The following is a 20,567-nucleotide window of genomic DNA, read 5'->3' as shown; positions in this document are numbered from 1 at the left end:
TTTAGTATAGAAAATATATTTCTGCCACCCCAGAAACCTGGAGATATATTTTGTTCAATCTGAAATTCAGAGCTAACAGCCTAATGAAAAACCAGCATGTGACAATAACAATACATTGCAATTTTACAATATATGTAAGATTCTGATCTATATGCAGACAAAAGTGCAGGCAGACTTGTTTGCTCCAGCTGTTAAATTAACAGTTTGCTCCAACTGTTAAATTCTCATTTTTGGAGAATTTTAAGTTTCCGCAGAAATGGACAAATATAAAGCATGCAAGGGTGACTGTTAATTCAGTTTTTGTATTAGGAGTGGGAATCAAAAATTTGTTCCTGCTCTTACCTTGAAACAGGAATAAAGCTTGGGATGCAACTGTTGAATGCATAGAAGAATGAGTTACCTGCACTCCCAAGGCACGAGTTTCTATCTCCGATGTACATTTCATCACAATAAATGGCACCTCCTCTGGGAAATCCCTTGGCACATCGCTGAAGTCAATTCCAAATAGCGATGCCCGGGCTGGCAGTTTTTGATGACCACAATTGATGAGAAGGGTCTCCAGACACTTTTTATGGCAGGCCAACAGGCACTGTGAAAAAAATGCAAAGTATTGGATCAGTCTTAACAAATAGCTGTTTTTTAAACCACAGTATTTTTGTTACAAAGCTTTTGTAACAGGCCATTTTGTGCACTTATATAAAACATTTTCTTGCTTTACTATATACAAACATGAAGTCTATTCCTGCCTGTACTGATCTTAGATATCTGAAGGGGTGGATCAAAAATTCAAATCGATGCTTAATGTCTGCTGAGTTTTTATTAGATTCAATGAACACAGAAGGAAAGAACAAAAGTTGGACCTTTTCAAAATTCTGGCTTAGTGGAGTAGTTTTCATAATGGACCAAAGATATGTTAGCTAACTCAGATTATGTCATTCAGGAACATACTGACTGAAACTAAAGCTTCAAGTTCTTTCAGCTCTTACTATTCTTCAATAATATAAATATACTGTTTCAAAAATGTATTGTATCTTACAGGAATGAAAATTCTCCCAGATTACTTTCTACTCTTGACGAGTACACACACTCTCTCTCTGCAATCGTTTTGAATGACCACAGATTAAACACTGGATCTGTAGAAATGCTTGTCATAAAGCCTGAAACGTACAAACAACAAACCATGATCCAGACCTGATCCCAATTGGAATGGGATTGGCATCCTTTATTCCTGCACCCACTTGGCACATTACAAGTCAGAAGACATACTAAATCTTTCCTATTCCTGTTATTCTTACATTTCCAAATCAGCAGTCAAGTCCCACTGAAAGATACTTAACCACTAGACTAGAGGGTTAGTATGGGTTGAGGATATGATTTAATGCTCAGTGGATCTCATCTTACGATAGGGTATTGAATTGATTTAATAGATTTAGATGTATACCTATTTATTTAAAAGTTACCTTTCTTGTGCTTAGCTCCATATAAGTAAGTATGCCATGGAAGCCTAAATAATAATTACTTTCACATCTTTTTTTGACTACCAATGTTTTTGTCTCACGTTGCACTGACAGTGGGAGGCTGTCTGGCCATTTTGCAGCAAAGTGGCTCCTTTATGTTCACTTACTTCTTCACATTCGATACCATTGACCATGAAGTTCTCACACTCTCTGCATTTTGAAGGGCCCCTCAGTTTTCTCAGCCGATGAGTCTGAGCAGCACTTGACAGGATAATTTTTTTAAACTGGTAATTGGACAAACCATTTTCAGATGCAACATCATTTAGATCTGAAAAGAGGATGAGGCCCATTACTCGCTATTAGATGTGATCATTTCTTTCTCTAAAGAACAATGAATATTTGCTGAATACAGATACAAAAAAACAACAACAACACAACAACCCTGGTGAAAAATGAATATGGAGATATTTAAGGTATGCCCTAAATTCAAAGTCGGAGGAGTTCCAAAAACACGAGACTAATTTTGAATGAGGTAGCACACCAAAGAGTAAGGTAAATTGCAAATAGGTTCAACGTAACATTAACACAGATTAAATTAAAATAAATTAACTCACCCCCACTACTAAATAGGAGAAATCCTGCCCATGCTCAAGTATGTGATGTGATTCCTCCCATTTTGTACTTACTAGGTGAAATGTTAAAGTGCAAACCCTGATCATTACAAATTTCCTGTTTTGTAATCTAAAAGCGTAGCATACTCCAAAGAAAGATATTCCTCCTTCTTGATTGTCTGGCACACTATACATCGTCTTCACAACCTGTTTTACTTGTTACCTTCTGGGAGGAGGCTCCGTGGTATCCGAAGCAGAACATCCAGATTCAGTCACAGCTTTGTTCCATACAGTATTAACCTTGTGAACTTTAAAGCTTCCTCCTTCCATTATGTATTCAAGATGGACAGTGAGTAATATTTATATGTTACTTATATGTAAGGGTGTAGGTCTACACATATGTTGTATATAGTATGTTTTAAATGAGTTATGTATGTGTACACTTTTGAGAGCAAGCAACAGAATTTCATTTTTAATGCGTGCCAATGTGCTCACAGTAAAAAATTACACAAAGGTTATTTTTTTCTTCTCTTCAATAATGCAGCATTCCCCAAAGAGGATGGCTGAATCTCCCAGTGGATAAAATAAAATACCATATATGGCAGTGAAGTGTTACATCCTACAGTGTTCACAAGGGTAATCACCAAATGCAGTGTGAAAAATCCCACAATTGAAAACCTGTCAAGCAACAGTATTAATTAATTTGTTTAGTGAAAGATTTACAATTATGTCAATTACTTTCATAGTGGATTGGGGAACCCCAGGAAAAAAAAAGGATAGGCAGTGATAGATGCAAGAGGAAATCTTTCCTCACTGATTCTGAGTTAATGATATATTATGATTGATTAGGAATTCTGGCTGGAGGAAATGAAAGGTCAAGCACACTACACTGTGAATTTGATATCAGAGTATGAAGTCAATAATAGCTAGTGCCGAGAGGAAAAAGGAAAAGAAGATGATCTAAAAGTTGAAAGGTCAGAGTGGACAACAGAATGGCATCTAGCATAGCCTGGTCACAGGCCAGAAGGGTGATAAAAAAGCGAAGGTCTTCTAGGGGAATAAAATTCCTGAGGTAATTTCACAGGAAAGTTTGAGGCAGTTGATTTCAAAAACCTGTAAGTCTTTAAAAGGAGGGACAATGGAAAACTCAAAGTAGTGTTACGGGTAATTAAAAACATTTACATGTGGTAGAGTTGTGTAAAAGTGGGAACCCCAATATGAAGAATCCTTGGCATGTTTTCATTCAAAACCAGGAAAATACAGAGTAGGCTTTTATAAGTTGTGGAGCTCTCTAACTATAGCCCTGTTCTCTTCTCTGTTTCCTTTCCCAGGCTACGAAGAGTTCTGATTTCCTTCTTATTCTGTTAAACCATAGGATTCTTTTGCTTCTCACCATTGTCATAGGCTTGTATCAAATCTTTGTCTTCACAGTCTTCTGAAGAGGATACAGTTCCAGTGGATGAAGCTTTCAGCAACTTCTTGTGGCCTGAATATGAAATAAATAACCTTTTAAACAACCAGGGAAGCTGCTTAAAATAACCTCAAACAGTTACATTTTACCGCACACTGAATTCTGCAAAATTAATTTGTTGTGTGAAAAAAAATGTACTTTTCTAGAGCTAGCATTCATGAAAGACTTGTTTGCATTATCCATATAACACAACTCGACAATTTCCACACTGGGGAGACATGCTATTTTAACTATCAATCTGTGCAGACATGTTCAACTGTTTAAACTGACTGCCATTTTAAAACATAAGTTTGAAAAGAATAAGGACCAGCTATTCTCTGAGCCACAGCCTTCCGGGATTGATAGGCGGGTCTGAAATTTTAAGACACTTATTGTAGATGGCTTCTCATGGGAGTGGGGATTCTGCAGCACCACAGTGGCTATCACAGTGGCTAGGTACACAGGGGTAGGCAACCTCAGTTCTTTTATGACTCGTGGACTTCAACTCCCAAAATTGTTGACTCAGGAATTCTGGGAGTTGAAGTCCACGAGTCATAAAAGAGCCGAGGTTGCCTACCCCTGGGCTAGGAGCAGCCATTTTAAAAAAAATATCACTTAAGAGCAAAGGGAGTTGGAAGCTTCCTGCCCCACCCCAATTTTCTATACCCCTGAAGCTATACTTGTTTTATATAGAAAGATAGGCACATTTTCAAGCAACTACGAGAGGTAGTCACCTGACCATTTTAATTTTTTGCAAGTGTTTACAGGGTCTATGAGGAACCTCAATAAAACTCTGATAATAAAGATGATGCAAAGGCTGCCCCTTTGTTTTGCAGTTGGTCAGTTTATAATTTTTCTTTTTTTAAATAAAACATAAACATAAAAAGTCAGCACTTTTCCATAGGCACCCTAATGCCCACATCAGGAATGCCACATTTATTGTAATTTAATTTGCTGCAATCTACATATTTTGTTTTAGCACCTGATAACAAGACTTACACCTGTGATTTGATTAGATATAGGCTATGGCTGGGTTCACACATCAGACAAGCATAATCATAATAATTATGATTACCATTATAATAATCATGATATATAATGATACCTAACACACAATTTCATAAAGTTCAAGTTAAACAAACCACATTAAGGCTGCATGAACACAGCTACCTAATAACTCATTTGCAGCCCTTCTCCAGGACTCTTGCCAGTACAGTTCCAAAATTCGGTAGCAGCATCTCAGACCATCTGGGAAGATAAGAGGACTCACCAGTAGTGGGATTCAACCCATTCGCACCACTTTGGCAGAACCGGTAGCTAATTTTTGGTTGCCCAGGCCCAGAATGGACTTCTGGAAGCAGCATCCACACAGAAAACCAGTTGTTCACCTATCTGAATCCCACTACTGGGACCCACTAAAGTGGAGCAGGGTTTCAATTCCAGTGGTTTAAAATCCTCACAAGCAGATTGGAAAAAAAGATTCAGCTTTGCCACTTTCTGTGACATCATAAACTCTTCTTGTGACTTTGTAGGACGCCATCCAGCCATTGGTGCAGCAACCTTCCCGCTAAAGTTCATAATTCTGATCTCTGACTTAGTATAATGCATGAATTCAGCCATTAGTATTGCAGAAGTGAAATCAGAGTTTAGGTATAGTTTCTGTTTTTTTCTTCTCTCTTTCACTTTAGGAAATCTCCCCCCCCCCAATCTAGTTTTCTGATTAGGTAAGCATTCGTCTAACTCAGACATGTCAAACACAAGGCCCGGGGGCCAGATCCAGCCCGCGAAGTGGTTTCATGCGGCCCACGAAGCCATCCTGCAAACAGTGAAGGAACGGCCCCCACTGCCTTGGCCCTGGCCCAGAGACCATCCTTCTGCCAGAGACCCTCAGATCTATCCCACTGCTGCCCAGGCCCCTATAGGCACCCTTGATGCAAACGATGTAGAGCTGGCCATGCCCACCCAGTAGGCCATACGCACTCTAGCCACGCCCACCCAGTAGGCCACGCCCACCCAGTAGGCCATGCCCACCCAGTAGGCCACGCCCACCCAGGCCATACCCACCCAGCCCCCTGAGGGCAACCGCAATGCTGATGCGGCCCTCAGTGAAATTGAGTTTGACACCCCTGGTCTAACTGCAACAAGAAATGTGTCATGTGTTCCCAGATCATTCACAGGGCTTCCAATACAGAACTGATATATTTTCTCTGATACATTTCATGATCTCAGGACATTTAAAATGATACTGCCACTTTAATTTTTAAAAAAATCTTTTGTAGGAATCAAGATGCCTAAAGAGATTTTTGTCAGCTTTAATACAGAAAGCAAGTTGCAATTTAAAACGTATATATATATATATATATATATATATATATATATATATATATATATATATATATATATATATATATATATATATACAGGATTCATTTAAAAGACAAACAGTTTCTGTCTTCAAAAGGTCAAAGTGCCCTGATATTATGGAGAAGGGATTTTTTTATTAAAAAAAAATCTATTAAAAAGCAGTATCTGGGGAGAATAAGGCTATAGGTTAGGAAAGAATGCCACAGTCTGTTTGCAACGTAACTAATTTTTCTCATAAAGATTTCAGCTAATGCTTTAATAAAGCTTCCATCTCCCATCTCCTCCTTATGAACTTTCTTCATTTTCAGGCAAAAAGGGAATTTCTTCTTACCTGGGCTAGATGTGGGGGAATCCAAGCATTGGCATTCAGTGCTCCCTCCCAAGCTCTCTGTGTCACTGTAGAAAGATTGGTTGGTGCCTGGCAATGGAAGAAAGATAGTCTTGTATATAACTAAAGCTTTCTTGTAAAATATGAGATGTGAGTTGAGAGGCAAAATGGAAAACGGAGAGGCCTTTGATAATGCAGAAATTAACTTTTGCCTCAGTCACTGAAGGAGTTGTGTGGGGTTTTCTTTTGTTCAGATGCCTTACTGTAGCTATGCTTGCTTTTTTCCTCTTCACTCAAGAATTCTGCATTAAACTCACAGTCCTAAACTGCAAAACGGCAGCGAAGATACTCCCCATTTTTAAAAATTATTTAATCTTGCCATCAAGTAGTGATCACTAGAGTTCTCACTCCAGGCTCAAATAGCCAGGCTCAAATTAATCTACTTTGGAGAGATTATGCAAAGGCCAAGTTCTCTAGAACAGGCTCAGTGCTGGCAATGATGGAAGAAAAGTGAAGAAGAGAATGTCCACCAACAAGGTGGATAGAATAGGTTGCAGTGGTGATGGGTGCACCATTAGAAGACCAGATAAAGCAAGTTAGGGACAGACCAATATATGTGGTCGTCAGGAGTCGACAATGACTTGATGGCACAACATTCAATACAGGTAGTCTTTGACTTACGACCACAATTAAGCCCAAAAGTTCTGTTGCGAAGTGAGACATTTGTTAAGTGAGTTTAGCCCCATTTTACAACCTTTCTTGTCACAGTTGTTAAGTGAATCACTGCAGTTGTTAAGTTAGTAACACGGTTGTTAAGTGAATTGAGTTTCCCCATTGACTTTGCTTGTCAGAAGGTTGCAAAAGGCGACGACGTGACCCTGGGACCCTGCAACTGTCTTAAATATGAACCAGTTGCCAAGCATCTGAACGTTGATCACGTGACCATGGGAATGCCACAATGGTCGTAATGATGTCACTTTTTTGAGTGCCTTTGCAACTCTGAATGGTCACTGAATGAACTATCGTAAGTCGAGCACTACCTGTAGTAATGAAATTTTTGGTAACCAGATCTGGATGCCATATCCTGATCTAGCCAGGCTGTGGCAAGGATTATAAAATCCCAAAGAAGAAGGTAGAAGTATATTGTAATGGAATTGACTGTACTTTGCTCACTGCTTGAGGAAGATGGCTTTCCATGAGTTTCTTCTGATGAACTGCTGAGGTCAGCAGCTGATGAATACATTCGAGTACAAGGTGTAATATTTTTTCTTCTACCAGAAGAGGGTGACCTGAAAAAGCAAAGGCCCATCAACTACTATAGTTTTCCCAGAAAATATTCCCAGTTACAGGTAATTGCTTATTACCAGACATTTGGTTCCAAAAAAGTTTCACAAATGATTGTTGTCTTAAAGAACATTCCCACACCCTAGTATACACTTGTGTTAATAGTAATAGTTAATGCTACCTGAATTAATCTTATGTGACAAGATTAAGAACTCTACAAAAAGCTGGAAATATTCTAAGTGCATATTTCAAGAGGTAACTGAACATTCTAAGTGCAATGAACAAGATACAGAAATTCTATGTTGAATTCCTAGTTTGGACCCAGTATTTACCTCACACCTTCTTTAAGAACACCAATCTTTGCTTTAACACTGAATATTAAAACTTAATATATATTTTTCTTTTCTATACTTCAGTATATGGTGTTACATAATCATTTTGTTTACAACAATTCAACAAAATTGGAATTTTATATAACACAGAATGCAGATGCAGAGTAAAAAGTGAATTTTTTTCATCACGTTGCTTTGTTTCTTTCTATTGGTACCCTGGAGAAAATCTATGTGGTTGCTAGTAGTCAACATTGTCTTGATGGCTCATAATAAATCAATAATCAATTGTGAGTATAGTGCAACTTTCTTGAGAGGAAGGAAGCCTCCTCCCTCAGCAGCCTTACTAGTTTGATACAAAATGGCATTCAGAGCCCCAGATGAGGCCTGAATGTTATTTGTGCCTTTTTTTAATGGAATATATTTATAAAGGAGGAATAATCATGCCCAGAGCACAAGAAGCTTCTATGCACAGCTTTGACTATGTAATTTAATGCTCACTCTGCAGGGGAAATTATATGGAGGGGAAAGGAGTAGTGGGTTGAGAAAGAAGATGGTCCTATGATAGTTATCTCAATGGGGCTGTACTGGAAGAGAGCCCTGAAAGTAACTTACAGCCTGCCAGAGATTTGCATACTGCAGCATTTCAAGAGAAGTTAATTTAAGGCAAAAAGATTCCTTTCCTTCTTTCGTTTCTGACAGAACGAATGTGCCTATCTTTAAATTAACCCAGATGTCAGGAATTATGTAAAAGTAAATAAGCTCAACCTTTTTATTAAAAGGATGGTTGTAAATTTTATTGGGATGTGTGTGTGAGGAGTTGTTGGTTTGTTTATTTCCATATAAAATAGTTTAAATGTCTGCCATTATTTCATTTGATATGTAAATTAAAATGCGATGCTTCAAATTAAGTGGCAAATCTATTTTTGCCTCACATAAATAAATTCTTTTATCTACAGGTGTTATACAAATTCACTGCATCATTTGAAGGTGTTATAGCTTCCCGAAAACTTGAGAATCAGTAATATATAGTGTATATGGTTATATCAAGAATTTATAGCCATTTTCAGTATTACATGGTTTTGATCCTTCAAATATGAAATCATATTTGCTTCAGAGACAGGTAATCTGGGAAGAATGCTGGCTTTTTTTTCCTTCTAGGTTTTATTCCTGGGACAGCATTTATTACTGGGAGAGCCTTCCTCTTACTGAGGCTGGCACTAATTAAGAACTTTCCTTGTAAGTTATTTACGAAGCCCCTTGAATAACCTGGCAGCTCCAGTGTCATCCCCTTTTCCCACAATGCTGGCTGGCCTTCTCTCATCCCAAGGGTGATTTATGGAACTTTATCCTGCTGATTCTGCTACTGTAAAACACAGAGGACAGTGAAGAAAGTCAGAACAATTCATCATTATTCCAGCAGTATTTTCCCTTGTCAAAGCCAGGGATGCTGGTGAGGAAATGCTCAAGTGCAGTTCTTCCACTGCCATTTGCGGTGGACGGTAGAAACAAGACAGGTGGATATTTCTTCCCAATTGCTTTTTCCTCTGCAGTTGCACCCTTTTTCCATAATTTCATCTTGTTGTTAGCTGCGAAGTCGTGTCCGACCCATCGCGACCCTATGGACAACATTCCTCCAGGCCTTTCTGTCGTCTACCATCTTCTGGAGTCCATTTAAGCTCACGCCTACTGCTTCAGTGACTCCATCCAGCCACCTCATTCTCTGTCGTCCCCTTCTTCTATTGCCCTCGATCTTTCCCAGCATTAGGCTTTTCTCCAGTGAGTCCTTCCTTCTCATTAGGTGGCCAAAGTATTTGAGTTTTAGCTTCAGGATCTGGCCTTCTAAAGAGCAGTCAGGATTGATGTCCTCTAGGACTGACCGGTTTGATCGCCTTGCAGTCCAAGGGACTCGCAGGAGTCTTCTCCAGCACCATAGTTCAAAGGCCTCAATTCTTTGGCGCTCAGCCTTTCTTATGGTCCAATTTTCACTGCCATACATTGCAACTGGGAAGACCATAGCCTTGACTATACACACTTTTGTTGACAGGGTGATGTCTCTGCTTTTTAGTGTGCTGTCTAGATTTGTCATGGCTTTCCTCCCCAGGAGCAAGCGTCTTTTAATTTCTTGGCTACAGTCCCCATCTGCAGTGATCTTGGAGCCCAGGAAAATAAAATCTGTCACTACCTCCATTTCTTCCCCATCTATTTGCCAGGAATTGAGAGGGCCAGATGCCATGATCTTGGTTTTCTTAATGTTAAGTTTCAACCCAAGTTTTGCACTCTCCTTCTTCACCCGCAACAAGAGGCTCTTTAGTTCTTCTTCACTTTCTGCCATTAGAGTGGTATCATCTGCGTATCTTAGGTTGTTGATATTTCTTCTGGCAATCTTAATTCCAACTTTTGATTCATCTAGCCCTGCCTTTCTCATGATGTGCTCTGCATATAAGTTAAATAGGCAGGGCGACAGTATACAGCCTTGCCGGACACCTTTCCCAATTTTGAACCAATTTGTGGTTCCATGTCCAGTTCTCACTGTTGCTTCTTGACCCGCATATAGGTTTCTCAAGAGACAAATAAGATGGTCTGGTACTCCCATCTCTTTAAGAACTTGCCACAGTTTGTTATGATCCACACAATCAAAGGCTTTAGCATAGTCAATGAAGCAGAAGTAGATGTTTTTCTGGAACTCCCTAGCTTTCTCCATGATCCAGCGTATGTTGGCAATTTGATCTCTAGTTCCTCTGCCTCTTCGAAATCCTGCCTGTACTTCTGGTAGTTCTCGATCCACATACTGCTGAAGTCTAGCTTGTAGGATTTTAAGCATGACTTTACTAGCATGAGAAATGAGTGCAATGGTGCGATAGTTTGAACATTCTTTGGCACTGCCTTTCTTTGGAATTGGAATGTAAACTGATCTTTTCCAATCCTGTGGCCACTGTTGAGTTTTCCAAATTTGCTGGCAAATTGAGTGTAGCACTTTTACTGCACTGTCTTTTAAGATTTTGAATAGCTCAGCTGGAATACTGTCACCTCCACTAGCTTTGTTGTTGCTCAGCTTTTCTAAGGCCCACTTCACTTCACATTCTAGGATGTCTGGCTCGAGGTCAGTGACCACCTCATTGTGATTATCAGGGACATTAAGCTCATTCTTGTATAGTTCTTCTGTGTAATTTTGCCACCTCTTCTTAATCTCTTCTGCCTCTGTTAGGTCCCTGCCATTTTGGTCCTTTATCATGCCCATTTTTGCATTAAACGTTCCCTTCATCTCTCCAATTTTCTTGAAAAGATCTCTGGTCCTCCCTATTCTATTGTTTTCTTCTATTTCTTTGCACTGTTCATTTAAGAAGGCATTCTTATCTCTTCTAGCTATTCTCTGGAATTCTGCATTCAATTGGGCATATCTATGTTTTTCTCCCTTGCCTTTCGCTTCCCTCCTTTCCTTAGCTATTTGCAAAGCTTCCTCAGACAGCCATTTTGCTTTCTTGCATTACTTTTTCTTTGGGATGGTTTTGGTTGCTACCTGTTGTACAATGTCGCGAACCTCTGTCCATAGTTCTTCAGGCACTCTGTCTATCAGATCTAATTCCTTAAATCTATTTGTCACCTCTACTGTATATTCAACAGGGATATGATTTAATTCATACCTGAGTGGCCTAGTGCTTTTCCCTACTTTCTTCAGTTTAAGCTTAAACTTTGCAAGGAGAAGCTCATGGTCTGAGCCACAGTCAGCTCCTGGTCTTGTTTTTACTGACTGTATAGAGCTTCTCCATCTTTGGCTGCAGAGCAAATAGTCAATCTGATTTCTGTGATGACCGTCTGGTGATGTCCATGTGTAGAGCCGTCTCTTGGGTTGTTGGAAAAGAGTGTTTGCTATGACCATCGTATTCTCTTGACAAAATTCTATCAGCCTGTGCCCTGCTTCATTTTGTACTCCAAGGCCAAACTTGCCTGTTATTCCGGTTATCTTTTGGCTTCCTACTTTAGCATTCCAATCCCCCATGATGATAAGGACATCATTTTTTGGTGTTAGTTCTATAAGGTGCTGTAGGGCTTCATAGAACCGGTCAATTTCATCCTCTTCAGCACTGGTGGTTGGGGCATAGACTTGGACTACTGTGATATTGAATGGTTTGAATTTCATCTACTGAGCCTCTTTACCTCATTTTTCAGAGCCCAACTATACAATCTCTCTCTCTAACACACACACACACACACACACACACACACACACACACACACACACAAAACCGTGGCATTTCCATCTACCAAACTTTCCTTCAAACACCCACTTCTGCCCACAGATTCTTTGAAAGGACAATAGCTACTTCATATTGGAGCAATTTACTTCCTTTGCCCAGATAATTTGTTTTACTATAAATGTAATTTTCTCTCTAGAAAAATATCTGAAGTTGAAATTGTACAATGCAGCGCAGAGAGCTTAAATCAAACACCTATCATTCAGGTTTAACTTTAGAATAACCCTGTGATAATGCTACAGAGAGATGTTTAGTCCTTCAAATAGGACACTTGCTCAGAAAAAAAAAATCAAACATGTACTCCATAGTGCTGTGGTTCTTTCAAAAAAATCACAGTTAAGGGAAAAAAAATCTGGCACAATGGACAAGAAGGAATGGATAACGAATCAAGGAGAGAACCAACTTAGAAATAAGGAGAACTTTCCTGGTCCCAGCCAGCACTCATCAGAAACAAATGGGACAGATTTGGACTCTTCTGACTTACAATAGATCTTTTTGGAGACTTCCTTGTGAAGAAAAAAAATAATAACAGAGTTGGGAGGGACTTTGGAGGTCTTCTATCTAGTCCAACCCCCTGTCCAAGCAAGGAAACCTTATACCACTTCAGACAAATGGTTGTTCAATCTCTTCTTTAAAAACTCTAGTATTGGAGCACCCACAACTTCCAGAGGCTAGTCTTCCACTGATTAATTGTTCTCACTGTCAGGAAAGTTCTCCTTAATTCTAAGTTGGTTCTCTCTCCTTGATTCGTTATCCATCCCTTCTTGTTCTGTCTTCAATGCTAGCTACTCCCTTACTTCCCGTTTTGCGATGGTTGGAGGAGACTTCAGGACCTTCTCTCTTTCTTTCTCCCTCCTTCCACGACATCCTGTTCACAATTCCTGTCTCTAGGTATTATTTAAAAAGTCTTTACTGCCCCCTGCTGGAAATAGTGACACATCTTGATGGTCTAGCTATTTTTAAGAGTGTAGTTCAGGGGTGTCAAACTCAATTTCACTGAGGGCCGCATCAGCATTGCGGTTGCCCTCAGGGAGCCGGGTGGGTATGGCCAGGGTGGGCGTGGCCTACTGGGTGGGTGTGGCTAGAGTGCGTATGGCCTACTGGGTGGGCGTGGCCAGGTCTACATTGTTCGCATCAAGGGTGCCTATGGGGGCCTGGGCAGGAGTGGGACAGATCTGGGGGTCTCTGGCAGAAGGAGGGTCTCTGGGCCAGGGCCAAGGCAATGGGGGCCATTCCCTCACTGTTTCCAGGATGGCTTCGCGGGCCGCATGAAACCACTTTGCGGGCCGGACCTGGCCCCTGGGCCTTGTGTTTGACATGTCTGGTGTAGTTCTTATTTATACGGAAGCTTTAGTGCCTCAGTTTTCAGTTGGACAGTTGAGCTCATCAGTAGGATCCAGCATAGTGTAAGGGTGTGAGGGAGTGGCATGCCATTATTTATTTATTTATTTATTTATTTATTTATTTATTTATTTATTTAGACATTAGCACCCCATGAATGTGAAAATATGTTAAAAGATTATAAGAAGCTTCTTCTGAAATGCTTAAGTTGATCAATGGACTGGGTCTAAAAAAGTTAAGTACAAGAAATAATTGGCGCTATTACTAAAAGATCTTGGAAGTCTTGTCTCTTGTCTGCTGAAAACACTTAATCTGAGTTTTCAGTATGCCAATCACTGATAGACATTTACCATCAAGGGAATCCTGCAATATGCATGCTTCACATGTTAAAAACTGTTGGCGTTTGGGATGGGAAGCCTGTAGCTCTCAGGCTGTTGCGGAACCTGTAATTTCTAGCATTCTTCACAACTGGCTATGGTGGTTAGAACTGCTGAGAGCTACAGTATAATTTGTCAACATCTGGAAGGGCACATGTTTCCCCATTGCCATAAATCTTCAGGGCCATGTAATTTTTTTTTAATCAGGACTGATGGGTATAAGACAGGTAGGCAACCTTGGCTCTTTTATGATTCGTGGGCTTCAACTCCCAAAATTCCTGGGAGTTGAAGTCCACGAGTCATAAAAGAGCCAAGGTTGCCTACCCCCGACATGGACGGATAGTCAGAGGACAGAAGAAAAAGGGTTATGCTTCCTTACCTCTGCATTGAAGAATTTGCAAATTCTTCAAATCTGTACACCTCAATGGGAAGCTCTTTTTTTGGCAGTTTTTGAATAAATTCCAGATATTTTTCACCAATCTTGTAGGGCTTGCAGAATTCAGTCAAGTTCTGGTATCCTACAGGGATTCGTTCTGCTTGAGCATGCTGTAGCTTGAACATCCTCAAGGAGACCTGAAGATATACACAAAGAAAATGAATATATTTCCTTGACTTTTAGAACTTAGAATTAATTTTGAAATTTGGAGAATCTACCACAGTATCTCCCCACTTATCTTTCAATAGTAAAAGTTTGGAAATTCACTCAGTTACGTGCATTAAATTGACTTAAATAAACTATTCTGTTCACCCCTATTTAATAACTGCTTAAGTGAGAGAAGTGAGCACATACACCCCACACACGCACCCACGTCTCACCCTGTCCTTGGAAAACGCAGTTGGGAAGTGAAGGAGGAAGTCAAGAGAAACATCTAGCCATAAATCACAACTTACCCTCATCAGCATTTCATCTCCTTGATACATTAGCTTGCGAATGTGAGAGATAATTCTCTCCCGGACTTTTTTCAACTCCAAACGACGATTGTTGGCTTCGGAAACACAACTTCTATATGCGACTTCTGATTCCTGAACCTATGTGCATGAAATAAAAACTGATGAAAGGAATGGGAAAGCTGACTTGGATATGCCAGTGGATGAAGTATTTCACTGTGGGGGTGCCAGTAAGAACTGATGTGAATGCCAGTTCTGCGCCCAAAATAAGTAAGCATCCACATTGTACAATTTATTTTAGGAATAAACTGAAATGATTTGTGCAGTTCAGTTCATTCTGACATCAGATAAAATGTGCTGGATCTGTGGCAGTTGTCCTGCCTTTGGGCATTTTGTGCTTTATTTCTGAACAGAAAATACTACAGCAGGACTAATCCACTCTGGAACTAAGCATCTCCTTCTTCCTTTTCTTCAAAGACTTAATGATTCACCTCTGTTGTTTCCAGGACTGATTACTAGTCTCCATTATCGTTATATTCTGATAGTTCTTATTCATGATCATGATAGTGTTTTTTTCTTCAGTCTAAATTACAGGACCAGGATCAGCAGAATCATATTCTTCAGTAATGCATGCAAGCATTATGCTCCTTACTTGATGGGCTACAGCTTTAGCTTCCAGGAACCAATTTGGGTTTAGGAATCACTTGCAATGAAGTCATTTCCATAACCATCATATTTCTCTTTTCAGTCTGTTCAATTCCTCACCATTTTGCTCCAGCTTGGGACTATGGCACTGCAGCAAAACCATCATCTATTGAGCCAGAGTCCAAATCTTCACACTGGGGGCAGCTGGGCAGTGGTCCTTTGTGCAATTAACCCCAATGTCTGCAATTGTTGCCAAATCATCATCTCCTTCTGTTATAAATATAAATCTGTCCCATATGCTTTGGAGTGAACAGGCCAAGACAAGATGCAAGATACTGAAAATTCTGCTTCAAAAGCTTTATTGGTGACAACAGAGACACTTACATGTTCCTACATCCACCTCCAATTCAACTATAATTGAGTCTTCACAGGGCACTTATAGAATTATAAGGCTGGAAGAAACTTGGGAGGTCTAGTCCAACCCACTTGCCAGGGACAGGAATCCTCACAGAAAACTGGCTATGTAGCATTTTTTTTAAAAACTTCCAATCATGAAGGACTCATGACTCCAAGGAAGCAGACTGTTCCACTAATAGCTTTCTCAGTCAAGAAATTCCTCTTCATTTCAAGTGTGGATCTGCCTCTACAAAGCTTCCGCCCATTGCTAATTTTGCTACCCATGGGTGCTATGGAGAATAAATTCACATCCACTTCCTGAGACAGACCTTTAGGTTTTTGGAAACTGCAACCATGTCTTCTCTTCTTTTAAAAAAACATACCCTGTTTCTTCAACCACTCTTCATTGGATTTAACCTCCAAGCCCCTTACCATTGTCATTGTTCTCTTCCACATTCTTTCTAGTTTCTCTCCTACAATACTTTCTTGTATTTTAAAACAACTAGAACTGGACCCAGTATTCCCAGGAGGGTTTGACCAGTGCAGCACAGAATGAAAATATCACTTCTTATGATTGTGACAGCATACCTCTGTGCGGTCCAAGGTTACGTTGGCTCTCCTGGCAGCTGCAGAACACTGCTGATTGATGCTTAATCCGTGATCTACCAGAACACTCAGATCCTTCTCACAAATACTACAGATAATCTCCTCTTATTGACCACTTGTTTAGCAACTATTCAAAGTTGCAATAGCATTGAACAAGTCATACTTACAACTGGTCCTTGAAGATCCAGTTGCCCAGCCATCACAGAATGCAATTTGGGTGCTTTGCAGCCAGATCACATTTACAACACTTGTGCTTGTGGCATTCCATGGTCGTATGATCACCATTTGCAATCTTCTTTGCCAGCTTCTCCCAGGCCAAATCAATGGAGTAGATGGGAAGGAAGGTCTAGTAAGCTGCTCTAGTAAGTCCCCCGTCCGTCCGTCCCGTCCCCCAAGAGCAACACTTTTTTTCACTTGCATGAAATCTGCTCAACTTTCATTCTGTGCTATACAAGACTTGCACAGTAGGGGAAGAAAACATTTGGTGTGATGTAATGAGCCAGCTCCATTACTAATACAGGGAAGTATTCTCTATGAGTTAGTAATCTTCTCAGATGCTTTGGGGAAAATTCCGTGATTAATCTCCTTATATCATGTCATAATCAAGAGTTCCTTTGTTTTTCTCTCTTCTCCTAAGTCATGTTCTGTACCAGCCTGCTACCGGCCCTGCATCAAAAGCAGGGACAACCCCTTTTACAAGAAGGCAAGAGGCTGGAATTACGCCTGCCAAATTTATTACTACAAAAACAAACGGAACAAGACAAACCAAGAAACAGAAGCTTTAAGAAACATGAACTATCCAAGCGGTTGCCTTCAGCAAACCAGCCCTCCCACACATTCCCCTTATATAGAGTTCAGGGCGTGGCTTCTCTGTGCCTCCTTCCGAGGAGCCCCATTGCCTTCCTCTCTTTACTCCTAATTGACTGCCTCCTGCGTCGGGCGTCCTTGAACAGGGCCAGCTGTGGGTCATCTTCATCCACGCTGTCAGGCTCACACAGCTGGGTCTCCACCAGGTGGGAAGGGCCTGGCTGGGGGCTCTGTGGAGCCTCAAAGCCATCATCAGCAAGTTCTTCAACACCCCCCTCCTCCCCCTCATCTGAGTCATCCGACCCAACTGCCGAACCCACAGGCTGACCCTGAATCACAACAAGTCACTTCCTTTATCACCATTCATGATTTTGCCAAGAGCGGCTTTCTTGGTGGCCATGACAACTTCATTTGTTTCACGTTATACCTCATTCAGGGAACTATTGCTGGTTTCTAAGCCAGCAATAGAAAAGTCTAGAATCTAGAGTTTGGTTCCTTCCCATTTATTTCCCTTTGATCACATACATTTCCCCAGCATCCCCCCCCCACCAAAAAAAAAATCAACAAGGAAAATGTTCACCCAATGTAAATGCATGTTGCAAGCAAACAGCTTGATCTCACATAATGTGGAGTTCATTCTTTTCTACTGGATTTCAAGCAGCATGTTCCCTTTCTTGAAAGTATACCTTGTGAGCAATTCAATGCTTTGTCTACCATTTATTGATTGATTGATTTAACTCTTATAATAGCTCACCCAACTCAAAAAGACTCTGAGCAAGTTACAACACATTCACGTTACAAAAACAACAATAAAAAGTAAATCAATGTTGCTAAAAAGAGTGTAGTGTATGCTGTTAAGCACACACGGAAATGCCAGCACAGCAGGGGGCTGGACAGCTCCAGGCTATAACCGCTTTTGGCGGGAAAGCCTGAATAGAGCGAGTCGTTGACAGCCCCAGGGCATGGTCAGCTCTGGCGGGAAGCCAGGGTTTAAATCCATGGGCCACCTGCACTGGCGGGAAGCTCAGGTTCAAATCTATTGGTCACCATTCACCTGGGCAGGTATAAGAGACGCCAGGTAAACCCCTTTGCCCCAGCTTCATTCACGATCCAAATAAAGAAGTAATACCCAGCTCAAGTGTCCGTCTCTCTGTGCGACCACGCGACATTGCAAAGAACAACTGTAATCGGAAAGCAATCCTAAAATGTATGTCAATAAAACTTGAGCTAGGGTTTGAAGACCCAGTACTAATAAAAACTGACTTAAAAAGGAGCTTTACTGACCTATGCTTGCCAGCAAAGGATTAGAATGGGCTCTACAGAGGCCCCAAATCCACTTGGGGGGTCATTGGTTTTTCATTGGTTTTTCAATCAGCTAGTACAGATTAAGTAGCCAGTTCTTTCACATCAATTTTAACAGGTTCATAAGTGGGGAGGAGGGGACTTCAGTAAAAGAGGCAAAGTTCTGGTCTGACAGTGTCTATGCAGATTCTTAGTCATCCCGGTCATGGTTGTCTCAAAGATGCTTTTTCAAAAGTATAGTGGTACCTTGCTCAATAGTAGCAACTGTGAGAGGGATCTTGGAGTCCTAGTGGACAATCACTTAGATATGAGCCAGCAGTGTGCTGCAGCTGCCAAAAAAGCGAACACAGTGCTAGGCTGTATCAACAGAGGGATAGAATCAAGATCATGTGAAGTGTTAATACCACTTTACAATCCTTTGGTAAGGCCACACTTGGAATACTGCATCCAGTTTTGGTCACCACGATGTAAAAAAGATGTTGAGACTCTAGAAAGTGTACAGAGAAGAGCAACAAAGATGATTAGAGGACTGGAGGCTAAAACATATAGGGAAAGGTTGCTGGAATTGGGTATGTCATGTTTAATGAAGAGAAGGACTAGGGGTGACATGATAGCAGTGTTCCAATATCTCAGGGGCTGCCACAAGGAAGAGGGAGTCAAGCTATTATCCAAAGTGCCTGAAAGCAGGACAAGAAGCAACGGATGGAAACTAGTCAAGGAGAGAAGCAACCTAGAACTAAGGAAAAACTTCCTGACAGTGAGAACAATTAACCAGTGGAACAACCTGCCTCTAGAAGCGGTGAATGCTCCAACACTGGAAGTTTTTAAGAAGAGACTGGACAGCCATTTGCCCGAAATGGTATAGGGTTTCCCTGCCTGAGCAGGGGGTTGGACTAGATGACTTCCAAGGTACCTTCCAACTTTATTATTATTATTATTATTATTATTATTATTATTATTATTATTATTATTATTATTATTATTATTATTATTATTATTATTATTATTATTATTATTAAACTAGACTATGTTTTTTCCTCAAAGATGTTTTGCTTCTCATCCAAGAAGCTTCATCAGTTCAGAACTGACGAAGCTTCTTGGAGGAGAAGCAAAACATCTTCCTCAAGGAAAAAACTGTAGTGTATGCTCACAAAAGCATACACGGAATTGTCAGCACAGCAGGGGGCTGGACAGCTCCAGGCTATAACCACTTTTGGTGGGAAAGCCTGAATAGAGCTTGTCGTTGACAGCCCCAGGGCATGGTCAGCTCTGGCGGGAAGCCAGGGTTTAAATCCATTGGCCACCTGCACTGGCGGGAAGCCCAGGGTTGAATCTATTGGTCACGATTCACCTGGGCAGGTATAAAGAGACGCCAGGTAACCCCTTTGCTCCAGCTTCATTCCTGACTCAATAAAGGAATTCTACCCAGCTCAAGTGTCCGTCTCTCCGTTCAACCACGCGACATTGCAAAAACATGCTCCAGTTGCCTTTTGAAAAAAAGCACCATTGAGACTCCTGGTCTGACAGAATTATGGCAGGTCAAATGACTTGAGCAGAATCTGCAGAAGTCAGGAACCAGAACAATTAATGGTATGACTCTTCATGTTCAGGAGCTGTCATTGTTTTATTTCATCTCAAAAATCACTGCTGACGATATAATAACTCTTACTACATATCACCTTCCCATTGCTGTATCAGTGGCATCCAGATAAATATGTGGTGCGCAAAAACAATAGTTTATAAGCAAGCTTACAAAAAGCTGCAATTCATTTCTGCGTCTTCCCCATACATTTCTACCTTATTTCCCTGCTGCCATGAGGACCTGAATCCTCAAACTTAACATCTGCTTCAGGAACCAGAGTGAAGAGGCAGAACGTTTAACTTTTAAGTCCCAAGACCAATTACCTTTAACTGAACCTCATCTCGATAACGTCGCCGTTTTTCCAATTGCTTGTTTCCACTACTTGTGATAGCCTGGAACTCTTCTTCTGCTTTGGCGCTTTGCACTTTGGCTTTTTCCAAATCCTCGCAGCGCTGGAGGTAATGGAGGCGAGCTTTGCGCATCGAAGACAAGGAATCATTCTGCAATTAGAGGAGGCAAACTTTTGTTGTGCAGTAGCTCTACC

At 40.7% G+C, this 20,567-nt stretch overlaps 1 protein-coding gene across 3 annotated transcripts in view; it reads right to left on the bottom strand.

Annotated features, from left to right (window-relative positions):
• GMIP (GEM interacting protein) overlaps nucleotides 1-20,567 on the bottom strand; it is a 69,416-nt gene that overhangs the window by 10,721 nt on the left and 38,128 nt on the right. For 2 of the 3 annotated variants that reach the window (XM_081320384.1, XM_081320386.1), the window contains exons 9-16: nucleotides 20,347-20,523; nucleotides 14,689-14,826; nucleotides 14,177-14,370; nucleotides 7,375-7,499; nucleotides 6,214-6,300; nucleotides 3,462-3,554; nucleotides 1,625-1,785; nucleotides 401-589 (exon numbers count right to left, since the gene is read on the bottom strand). In XM_081320384.1, the coding sequence (XP_081176510.1) occupies nucleotides 401-589; nucleotides 1,625-1,785; nucleotides 3,462-3,554; nucleotides 6,214-6,300; nucleotides 7,375-7,499; nucleotides 14,177-14,370; nucleotides 14,689-14,826; nucleotides 20,347-20,523 (1,164 nt within the window). The remainder of the gene's footprint in view (nucleotides 1-400; nucleotides 590-1,624; nucleotides 1,786-3,461; nucleotides 3,555-6,213; nucleotides 6,301-7,374; nucleotides 7,500-14,176; nucleotides 14,371-14,688; nucleotides 14,827-20,346; nucleotides 20,524-20,567) is intronic. The other variant, XM_081320385.1, reaches the window with a different exon arrangement.

The sequence above is a fragment of the Vipera berus genome (assembly GCF_964194415.1).
Source record: "Vipera berus genome assembly, chromosome: 2".
Taxonomy (NCBI): Eukaryota; Metazoa; Chordata; class Lepidosauria; order Squamata; family Viperidae; genus Vipera; species Vipera berus.
Note: the sequence above shows the minus strand (reverse complement) of the source record. Positions and strands in the feature narration are given on the sequence as shown.